The sequence below is a fragment of the Haliotis rufescens genome, unplaced genomic scaffold (genome assembly GCF_023055435.1).
Source record: "Haliotis rufescens isolate VD_foot unplaced genomic scaffold, xgHalRufe1.0.p SCAF_23, whole genome shotgun sequence".
Classification (NCBI taxonomy): Eukaryota; Metazoa; Mollusca; class Gastropoda; order Lepetellida; family Haliotidae; genus Haliotis; species Haliotis rufescens.
The window spans coordinates 10,163,195-10,175,367 of NW_025963924.1; the positions used below are offsets into that span (position 1 = coordinate 10,163,195).

Here is a 12,173-nt window from a genome sequence, read left to right on the forward strand (position 1 = left end):
AAACAGCTAAAAAAATGGATGATATCACCTTCAATTATTTATAACCTTGCACTGCTATCAGGGATGAGAATTTTCCATGGATCCGCGAATTTTAGTGACCACACATTTTTTACAATTTGGTGGCTTCCCCCAAACACCCCCAAATTATGGACCATGCTCCATTGCAAAGATGTTTCAGCTGAAAAGGAAAACATCCATTCTCATCCTGGTGCTAGGGGGCACGGGTGGCCCAGTCGTCTAAGGCGCCACGATTCGCTGTGCAGAGTTGCGTCCCTTGGGCACGCCAGAAACCTATGATTGTGGGTTCGAATCCCGGTTCGCCCCAATTATGTTTCTAGGTTTGTCAGCACCGTACCCGTGCTCGTGGGTTTCACCGAAGTGGTAAACGTCTGAGACCTGCATCACTTCGGGCTTTCCTCCCACATTAAGCTGACACGCCGTGATATGACTGGAATACTGTTAATAGGGGCGTTAAACCCAACTCACTCACTCACTCACTCATCCTGGTGCTATGATTGCCAGGAGTCTTAGTTCTGATCCCTGTACTATGAAGTGCTGTGATTGCCAGGAGTCTTATTTCTGAACAGGGGGCACGGGTGGCCCAGTCGTCTAAGGCGCCGCGATTTGCTGTGCAGAGTTGCATCCCTTGGACATGCCAGAAACCTATGATTGTGGGTTCGAACCCCCGTTCACCCCGATTATGTTTCTAGGTTTGTCAGCACTATACCCGTGCTCGTGGGTTTCACCGAAGTGGTAAACGTCTGAGACCTGCATCACTTCGGGCTTTCCTCCCACATTAAGCTGATACGCCGTGATATAACTGGAATACTGTTAAAAGCGGTGTTAAACCCAACTCACTCACTCACTCACTATTTCTGAACAGGGAAACAACTGCTAGACTTGAATAAGCCAATCAGCTTGAAAAAAACAATCATATACCAGGATGAGACTTACTGAAATTAGTTTAAGCTATGTAATTGTTGCTAGGGAAATATTAGCGATTAATAAGATTAAGTTTTGAAGTTGTATTGTTCTCTTTCAGCTCCTCAGCTGTACCCGACAGAGGTGCACGTGTTCTCGCACTCCAGCACCCAGGTGTCCGTGTCCTTCCGGGGCGTCAGTACGCAGGTGTACGAGGAACCGCTACAGGGGTATAAGGTGTGTACAGGTGCATGAGGAACCACTATGGCGTGTAATTAAGGCATACGAGGAGACACTAAGGGACGTTATTAAGGCATGTTGGCACAGGTGTACGAGGAACCGCTACAGGGTATAAGGTGTGTACAGGTGCATGAGGAACCACTATGGCGTGTAATTAAGGCATACGAGGAGACACTAAGGGACGTTATTAAGGCATGTTGGCACAGGTGTACAAGGAAGTGCTACAGGGGTATAAGGTGTGTACAGGTGCATGAGGAACCACTATGGCGTGTTATTAAGGCATACGAGGAGACACTAAGGGACGTTATTAAGGCATGTTGGCACAGGTGTACAAGGAAGTGCTACAGGGGTATAAGGTGTGTACAGGTGCATGAGGAACCACTATGGCGTGTTATTAAGGCATACGAGGAGACACTAAGGGACGTTATTAAGGCATGTTGGCACAGGTGTACAAGGAAGTGCTACAGGGGTATAAGGTGTGTACAGGTGCATGAGGAACCATTATGGCGTGTAATTAAGGCATTCAAGGAGACACTAAGGTACGTTGGCACAGGTGTACGAGGAACCACTACAGGTGTATAAAGTCACAGAGGTTCACAGATTGTAGTCTTCAGTGTAACAGGTTTACTTCCCTTGGCCTTGGGAGACTAAAAGGTAAGGGAGCATCCATTTGATTTGTACTGGGGGGTGTCTTTTTGAGAATAATCTATTTTTTTCCCTATCTTTATCCAACAAACTGTTTATATACTGGGCACCATCGAACAATCTATTCATTCTCACTTTCAACATACAAAAAATTATGTTTGAATTTTTTTCCACAAAACAAACTTAATTTCTTTCACCACTGCCAACAAGCTATTCATTTGGAGCATATTTCTGAACAAACTGAACAATTTAATATCTTCCCACCCACCCCTATAGAAAGCAAATGGCTGCTCCCTGTGGAATGGACCCTGCAATACAGGTTTCACAAGGTACATGGCAACTGAGTCCCCCATTAGGTGAAAAGAGGGGATGAAACGAGGCCTAACTTCAGGTGAGATAAAGTCTCCCCACTAGTTTAAAGTGTTCTGGTTTCCTCCTAGTTAGTCATGTCTTTAGACAATTCATGTGTGTTTGTAGGTGCAGTACTGGCGGTATGCTGAGGATATTCGCAAGGCCAAGATGGTGGACACCGAGAAGAACAGCCAGGCGATACTGGGGAACATCGAGAAAGGCATCATCTACCAGATGCGTGTGTTCGCCTACAGTCGCGGGGGGCAAGGGAAGATGAGCTCACCTGCAACTCTATTCACTCTTGGTGAGTTTCTGGACGAGGATGACGTCAGCCATATTGTCATAGTTCATTTTGAATTTGGTGCAAATGAATTATTATAGTGGCATTGATCAGACCTCTTAATTGCCATGGTGTGGTGTGACAGCGCCTACTATATCACATTTAACCATACTCATGCGATATGAGATGTACCCTCAGGGATTCCAGGTTAGAATGGGTCCCTGGCAACCTATCAACCGCTTAGTTGATTGGGTGGTCATACTTCGTGAAAAAAATATCTGATCTTGAAACCCAGGCTTGCGAGTACAATTAGTAGCAGACATGTTTATTTTTGTGTCTACATATGTGTAGCAATAGAATTAAGTCGCCACAAGATATTTTCAAGGTTGTCATTTGGCTACCTCTGAGTTTTAGACAGAAGCCAAATTGAAATTTAGGTCGCATGGGCCACCGTTTTAGTCGCAACTTTGAGGCCTGCCCCTCAACAATCATTTATCACAAAATAAATAAAAACATCGGCCGGCAATTGTAGCCAGTGGTCAGAAGGAAAAAGTTGATACTCCGAATGTAAAACATGTGAGATGTCGCTCAATCTATTGCTGATTCTATATTTTCAGGAGGTGAAGTGCGTATTGACAGCAGTACCACCAACATCATGGCCGGCAGCGCCAGTGTTATACCCGCCATGCTGGTCACCGCCATCAGTCTTCTTGCCGCCCTTCTCTTCACCATCCGTGCCTAAATAGTCCACACACAGTGCTATGTTCATCCCTGCCAATCTACAACAGAAGCCACACTATGAATTCATGAATATAATGAAATGTTAGTTATGGAACATAATGAATGGTAACTTCATAAATTCAGTGGTAACTTCATGAATTCAGTGGTAACTTAATTAATTCAGTGGTAACTTCATGAATTCAGTGGTATCTTCATGAATTCAATGGTAACTTCATGAATTCAGTGGTAAATTCATGAATACAGTGGTAACTTCATGAATTCAATGGTAAATTCATGAACACATACTGAACAAAATAAGTTAGAAATCATAAATATTTTGGGGCATAATTTTATGAAACTGTGTGCTCAGTCTTTAGTGCCAAAAAATATTCATTGTCCCTAACTTCTTTTGTTCAGCATATTCGGGTTCATGGTTTGGAAGTGGATTATTAAGGATATGTTTATATGCAATAATGATCTGAATTATCTTTTGATTGACGTGTGGAGACATTATTAAGATGTCATTGATTACCATATGTAAATCTAAACTGACATTGATAATGATTCTTTAGTCAGAGTGATTTCAAAATCCAAACCAACACATTCCATTTATTTACATACATATATACCATAAAACATCCCTTTTATACCTAACATTGTACAGTTTTTACAAATCTTTTATAGTAGCTATAAGTTTGCTAGTCCCTTTTATTCTGCTGGGTAATAAGTCCATCTTTTGCCATAATGTCTCGCTATTCTTTGCCAGTGTATCAAGTATTAAACTATTTATGCTCTGTGAAAATAAATATTTGATTTTTGACTCTTTTAAATGTCAAAATATTTTATGTTTGATTTTTTTTTATGTTCTATAACTTTCATACGTGTTTGTCAACGTAACTAAATGCTGTTGAAAAGTCTGTGGAGTTTATTTAGAAATGTTGATTGCTTTGTCATGGTTTTTTTAAGAATGTTTGTTCTTTTATATTTTTCTGTGTGTAAATTATTTTATATTGATAACCATGCTTCTCCATTCAAACCCCATCTTCTTCCACACTGGTAAGTTGCAGAGTAATGGTTAGTTTCAAGGGTAATAGCATGGGGATTATGACAGTGGTAATTTTGTCATTCACATTCCACGTTTTTTTCATGCTGGTAACGTTCAGAGTAATGGTTAGTTTCAAGGGTAATAGCATGGAAATTAGTATATTTTTTTTTAATGAAAATGAATTTACACATTCTAATCTTTCTGGATATTCAGATTTAGTACTTTCAAGGGTAATAGCCTCAAATGATGTAAAATCACTGTCATTCATATGGTGATAGCTAGTTATAAGGGTAACATCTCAGAAATTTACAAACTGTAAATTTATTATGATTCTTTCAAATACATTCAATACCATGTATGTTTGTGATTCAGATTAATGAGTAATACAATGCAATTCAATTTCGGGTACGGAAGTGATCTACGATGGCTAAATGTTTACATACATTTCTAGATCCAGTTATTTAGGTTGCAATCATCTCCTGGCTTGTGATGCTTTCTATTCTCATAAAGTCTCATTTATACGAACTGAATTCCATATGTATGCCAATACACTTGTGCTTATGTCAGGGACTGTGGTATAGATAGTCTGCGAGTGGATAGATAGTCTGCGAGTGGATAGATAGTGATATTACTGGAATGTAGAGTCAATTTGTAGTCATCTATTCATTTATTGTCTGTGTATTTTGTACAAATTGTATATAGTTTGTCATCGACTTGCTGTTTTTCATATAAACAGACATTGTGATTTCATAGAATTAAATGCCCTATATTTTGTCTATCAACATGTGGCAGTTTACATCCTTTTGTTTGTGTGAATACTCTCCATCACATAGAAAAGTATTTGGCAATAATACTTTTTAATCTCCACTAAATGCACAAAATGTAACTTTTTGGTTTTCATATTGTTACATATTGTTTAGGAAAACATCATTTTCTAATAGCATGTATTGCTTTTACGACCTTGGTACAATCTTTTTATCATCTTTTTCACTGATCAAAGCTATCAAAGAATCTCACCTCTAGTGTTAATTCAAACATAATACTCTAACTCATGCAATGTAGGACCTACAGATCACAACCTGAAGGTGACAGGTTGATGAACTTCAGTAACAACAGATACTCATTTGTTATGCAATGTAAAAGAGATTTTGAATTTTGCAATGCAGAAGTTCCGGTTGTTTTGTGATGAAGAAAGATTTGAACATGGAGCCTAAAAGGATGTTTTGTAATTATGTAATGGCTCTCATTTGCATAATTTATAAACATTGCATTCTCATCAAGTTTGAGAGCAAATTACAATCAGAGCCATCTTGTTCTTGGTTTACCCCACTCTATAGCAATACCTGATCCTACAGAATCTCAATTCACTGGAGATAAAAATTGAGTGGGTTTTAAGATAGGATTTTGCAATATACAGCTGAGTTTTTTCATTGAACTCATGTTATACATGTTGAAACTGAATTGTTTATTTTGACTTCATTTTTATTTGCTTTTGGAGTTGTTTCTTGAAGGAAACAAGATGAGATCTTATTTCTGTGTAACTGTTAGTCATGGTGTATATTGTATAATCGCTTGATCCTACTTGTTGTGAGAGTTGTTCCCCTTGTTTGTCTGGAAAGGACTTACTACACTTTGATTCTGACGGCAATACTCCTGTAAAATCAGTTTGTCTGTTTTGAGATGATGTTGAAGATTTGATAACTGCACTGATTGTTTTCAATCATTGTTTTACATAAGATATATATCATTTTGTAACAATAAAACAGTTTAGTATAATGATGTCTGTGTTCATTAGTATTTCCAGAGTGGATGGCGTGGTATCCTTGAAGTCAGGGCCTTTTTGGTGCAAATCTGGCTTACTTTGACCAAGGCATGTTGTCTAGTGGGGTCACTGTTTGTTTGGCAGAGTTCAAGGGCGGATCCAGCATTTTAAGAAGGGAGGGATAAAAAATATCAAAATCCTCTCTAGAATTTTACTACCTACAACTACATTTGTTTTTTTAAAGAGGGGCTGTCCTGACCCCCTGACAGAGTTGTATCCTGTAGATGGGATTCGAACAGCAGATCCTAGTCCATTTCTCCCTCTTATTATGTTTGGTTTGTAGGCACCACACTGAAAGGTCGGGGGCTCATAGCAGGACCACCTGGAAGGTTGGGGGTTCGTCATACCAAAAGATGGTAATTGTTACCCAGTCTGTTGCTTGGCGAAAACCTGGACTGTGTGAATGGGGTATTCATGTTATAACTGTGGCAGGGTATCTCAGTGGGCTAGCACTATGAAATCAGCATTAGCACAAAACTGGTATTAGTCCGGATGCACTCACACCCGCACACACTTCATGACTGCATGTAGCTACAAAGGTGCAATAATCTTGAATGCCATGTTAAACCCCATTTCACCTCCCCTCATGTTCAAAGAGGCATTAAAACAATATTCACTTACCCACTGCTTTAATTTGACAAGTCAGTTGTGTCCACATGACCGAAATGGGTACAATACAATATCACTGACTCAGGATAGTCCTTTGTCCCTGAATCTGTAGGAGTTGGAAACAAATGAACATTACAAAACCCAACTTTAGTGACAGTCTGAATATTTCTGGAATTTATGGGTCTTGGTATATTGAGTTAAGGCCCCTTTACACAGGGCTGCGACCTTTGTGCCGCAACTGTCCAGGACGCTCGGTGGTCGCCTAAACCCAGAAAATCCTGTTTCTACTAACTGCTCCAGGCATGATGTCTTGTGTCTATTGAGTCTTTCTTGAGTCAAGTTGTTCAGCTTCTGCAACCACAATGAAACACTGCAGGTTCAAGCCCTCTATTTAAAGGCAGGCTGAGGAGGCAGAAAAGGGGCAGAAGCATTGTCATGGTGTCTCAAGGGTCGCCACAGTCGTCGTTCAATGCACGCTGTTGGTCGCCACAAGGGAGGCTGAAGCATCGCCCAGATTGACGAGAAAATTTGCAGCAGAACGCATCTATTACCTGGCGACCGCAGTGACTCACTTCTGACTCCTTTGAGCAACCAACCTTATCGGTGACCTTTGTGCTAGTGAACATGTTAAAAAAATCATGGCATCCATGGTGATGTCTGAACCTCCTGTGTACCACCTTGAAACGACTTTGGCAACCATTCTGCCTCCTTTGAGCCTCCAATGACGACCTAGCAAATTTTATGGTCGCACACGGGAGGCACAAAGGTCGCCATCCTGTGTAAAGGCCCCTAATGGTGTTATGTCTTTATGTACACTCAATGTAGTGGTCTATGGGAGATAACTCCGGAGAGCTTAATGTGTTCATGGTATGGTCTAGGGGAGATAACTCCGGACAGCTTATGTTATAAAATGTACTCTTCAGTTAGGGAGTAAGAAAGGGGGGAGTTCCAATATGTCTGCCTGCATGTTTGCCATGTGCTCTGTGTGAATTAAAATCCTTGTTCTACATTTCCTGAATCCATTATACAACATTTGGCGACGAGGATGAGCAATATTCCAGCACTCCATTTCTGCCAACTTTAGGCAATCCAGCCATTCCATGGAAGCAGTGGAAACAGGTTTTTGACAATTACATGGAAGCTACTAATGCTAAGTCATTCTCAGATGGGAGGAAGAAGGCTATTCTCCTAAGCTGTTTGGGCACAGAGGGACAGCGCATTTTCTACACACTTCCAGAAGAAACTCCAGTCACAGGTGACGAAAACCGCCTTCTGAATGCTGCTATTAAGACTTTAGATAAAGATTATGGCAGATGACTATTAGGGATCAGCTGATTGAGAAAACAAATTTACAAAAAATCAGAGAAAGGTTGTTTGATGGAGCCAGATCTTACACGTGTGAAAGCTGTAGAGATTTCTCGTGTTGTTGAGGGCGCTCTTCAGGGGACCAGTAGGTTGAGTCAGCCGAGGGATGTTTCTGTCAGATACGTCAAGAAACATGGATTCAGGCCTGTAGATAAACTCTACTGTGTGGTCTCCAGAAGCTCAAGCTAATTTTGAGAAAGTGAAGGCATTTATCCAGTCCAGTACTGCCTTAGCTCTCTTTGATCCAGACCTGGATACATTTGTTGCAACAGATGCCTCAGGATATAGTCTGGGTGCAGATCTTTCTCAGAAAGATAGCTCTGGTGAAAGAACAGTTGCATTTGCATCTCGTACCCTATCAGAAGCTGAGAGGAAATACTCAGTGGGAGAGAAAGAAGCTTTAGCCTGTGTATGGGCATGTGAAAAGTGGCACACTTACCTGTGGGGACGAAAGTTCCAGTTGATCACAGATCATCAAGCACTAACTACACTCCTGACTACAGGGACAAGACATCAGCATATGCACATTGCAAGATGGAATGCACGACTTCTGAACTATGACTACACAATCGCCTATCGGCCAGGCAAAGAAAACTATGTTGCACGCCTTACAGTGCATGAAGAAGTTACTGAAGATCCGGTTGAGGAGGATATAATCAACATGATTATTTCCGATGGAGTTCCTTCAATCACAGCAAGTGAATTAAAGCAAGCAACAATTCAAGATCCAGTTCTGATTCAGATATCCCAATGTCTGCAGTCTGAGTGGCCCAGAAAAGACAAACTTGATGAACAAATGAAACCATTCTTTTAAGTCTGAGATGAACTCTCATGGTGCAACGGCTTAGTTTTCAGAGGAGAACAAGTAGTAATTCCAGACGCACTCACTAGCACAGTCATTTCCTGGGGTCATGAAGCACACCAAGGCATCGTACGCACCAAAGCAAGACTACGCAAGCTCTACTGGTGGCCAGGAAGAGATCGTCAAGTCGAAGAGAAGCTAGCAAACTGTGAGATATGTAATACCAGTGACAAATCTGCTTCAACTAGATATGCTCCAATGACTCCAACAGCATGGCTTGAAGGACCATGGGAAAAACCGGCTATCGACATAGTGGGACCAATTGAAAAAGCCCCTGCTGACAGTCGTTTTGCTATTACGGTGGTTGACTATTTCAGTAAGTGGCCAGAAGTAGGATTCTCGGCAAGTGTTACAACAGAAACTGTCATCAAATTCTTACAAACAGTCTTCAGTCAGGAAGGATACCCTCTTGAAATTGTGTCAGACAATGGCTCACAGTTTGAACAATTTCTGAAGGACAGAAATATCAAGCACATTAAATCTGCTCTGTACTACCAACAAGCAAATGGGCTTGTTGAGCGTTTCAACAGGAATCTGAAAAGCTGCATACAACTTGCTAAAATCCAGAGTAAACCACTCAAGCTTGTAGTGAAAGAATTTCTCTGCATTTACCGCACAACTCCTCATGCAACTATCATGAAGAATCACCATCATTCCTGCTACATGGTTGGAAGATGAGAACAGGTCTTGACATTGCAGGTGTCACAAAGGCTCCTAACAAAAGTCATGCTGACGTCAGGACGCGAGTCACAGAAAAGCAGCTGAAGTACAAGGAGCGAGCAGATAACTTGAGAGGCGCAAAAACTCCAGATTTCTGTTGGTGATGAAGTAAGGATAAAGAAACCTGGTCATGTGCCAAAAGGGAAAAACAGATATTCAGGTCCTACAGTAATAACTGGGCAGAAAGGACCTGCCACATTCATCACTCAGAGTGAACAGGGAAGTCAGGTGTGGAATGCATCACGTCTGGCAAGTGTAAAGTCACGAGCTCAGGCACCAGAGTTACCATCTGGTACAGAGAACCATCAGGGTGAAGCTCAAGACATTAACAGTGATAAAACACCAAATCAGGAACCAAGACGGTCAACAAGAGAAAGAAATTCTCCGGGATGGACCATAGACTTTGTCATGAACTGGTGGGAACTGTTCCCATGAAAATTATTGTGTGTTAACTTGTTTATGCTGAATTGAACTTTAAGTGATCAGTTTCAAGTTAATTGCAGTTTTGAGATATCTTTCAACATGTGTTACAGTTCAGCTGAAAGGGTCATTCAGGGAGAGTTATTTTAGAGTACAGTATTACTGGAGTAGAATCTATCATGGACTCTAAACACCAGTTGAAGAAACTTCCTAGAAATACACTGCTAGTACAGTTATGTAGTTCAGAATATTTTCATTAATAGCTATAGTTGCATGTCTCCAGAGGATTGTAGGCCGTTTATAAGTTGGTGCTGTTTTAGTTCAATGTGTAAGTAAGCCTTTTATTCCCAAGGGGAAAATATGTTATGGCTTTATGTACACTCAATGTAGTGGTCTATGGGAGATAACTCCGGACGGCTTAATGTGTTCATGGTATGGTCTAGGGGAGATAACTCCGGACAGCTTATGTTATAAAATGTACTCTTCAGTTAGGGAGTAGAAAGGGGGGAGTTCCACTGTCTGCCTGCATGTATGCCATGTGCTCTGTGTGAATTAAAACCCTTGTTCTACATTTCCTGAATCCATTATACAACAAATGGGGATACACAATACCTCCTGTCTGCTGGTTTACACAGCACCAGACATATCAGTGATTAATGATTTGAGCAACGACCCATGCACACAGTTTGTTACAATGTTGGTTTGTTGTTTAAAGACGCACTCTGCAATATTCCAGCGATATGATGGCGGTCTGTAAATAATCGAGCCTGGGCCAGACAATCCAGTGATTGACTCCATGAGCATCGATCCACGCAATTGGGATAAGATGACATGCATCGACCAAGTCAGCGAGCCTGACCACCCGATCTCGTTAGTCGCCTCTTACGACAAGCATAAAGGGTCCAGTGAGGTGGGAGAATCAAAACCTGTGGGTTATCTAGACTTGCTTCGTTTAGGACTGTAGCATTACAGTAAGGGCTGTGCGGAAGGTAAAATAATATGGTTGCGGGACAGACATATCGTCGAAGGCGCCACTATTAACTGTGCAGAGTTGTGTCCCTTGGGAGTGCCCGATGACCTTATAGGTTTGAATCCCACATTCGCCCTGATCCTGTTTCTTTCGTGCTCATGGTTTCAGCCAAAGACCCGCATCACTTGTCGGACTTTCCTCCCACATCAAGCTGACAGGTTGTGATATCATGGGCTTGTAACACAAAAAAATAGCAGCTAAAAGATATATGGTCACACCCAGTGTCAGTATACTATACAAAAGGATTATAGTATACTGACACTGTGTGTGACCATATATCGTGTTGCTGCAATTTTTTGCGTTACAAACCCCTTTGTTGTGATACACCTGAACAATGTACAAAGCATTTAAAAACCCAACTCACTCACTCACTCACTTTAAACTGACCAAATCAAAACTGTGAAACGTTGACCAGAATGACGCCCAAACGTCACAACCACTGGAGTCAGTATGCAGTCTCGTAAGTACTGTTCGGTTACCCTTCCGTTGACAACATGCAAGGGCGTTCTGCCAGTCATAGTGATCCCACCCCTTGGGCTGGGACGGGTAACTCGGGTCGGGTGGGTACTAAGAAGGACCCGAGTACCCACAGAACCACCCGGACCCGTGGTTGGTCATGTGATATATTGTTTAATAACAAAAATTATCTTGAACTATATCGTTACACCACAAGTCACTAATGTTGGCATTTCTTTCTGACCATGCACCCAGACGTTTATATGTTTGAATAAAGATGAAACTTCAGTCATCTTCAGTGTATGCATGACCAAATCGTTTCATGCGCGTATCTAAATACATTTTGTCCAGGGCTACTGTCAAACTATTCCCAATCGGACATTTTGTACCTATCTCTTGAGACATACAGCGGGTACCCGGGTAGGGTCGAGTAATTGGGGGATGGGTACCCGGGTAGTAAATTTGCCCGCCCTATATCATGACAGACTCACCCACAAATGTGTCATATTGCCTTACGTTGACGTTCGCAGGATGCCTTCAGAAAGGTCCACGCCTATCCAGAAAGTCCAGAGTGAATCTGGACGCGTCTGATAACATTACACATTCCCCCATTTTTTTACGCTCTGAACACTTTTGGCGTATTGCTAGAATATGTCAATTTGCTGTTTTGTCCCGATTTCTAAAAGT

At 41.5% G+C, this 12,173-nt stretch overlaps 1 protein-coding gene across 1 annotated transcript in view; it reads left to right on the forward strand.

The window, feature by feature from the left end:
* LOC124133050 (contactin-like) overlaps positions 1-5,981 on the forward strand; it is a 42,133-nt gene extending 36,152 nt beyond the window's left edge. The window contains exons 23-25 of the mRNA XM_046497259.2: positions 1,043-1,158; positions 2,284-2,461; positions 3,055-5,981. Coding sequence (XP_046353215.1) covers positions 1,043-1,158; positions 2,284-2,461; positions 3,055-3,179 — 419 coding nt within the window. The 3' untranslated portion in view covers positions 3,180-5,981. The remainder of the gene's footprint in view (positions 1-1,042; positions 1,159-2,283; positions 2,462-3,054) is intronic.
* The last annotated feature ends 6,192 nt before the right edge of the window (positions 5,982-12,173 follow it).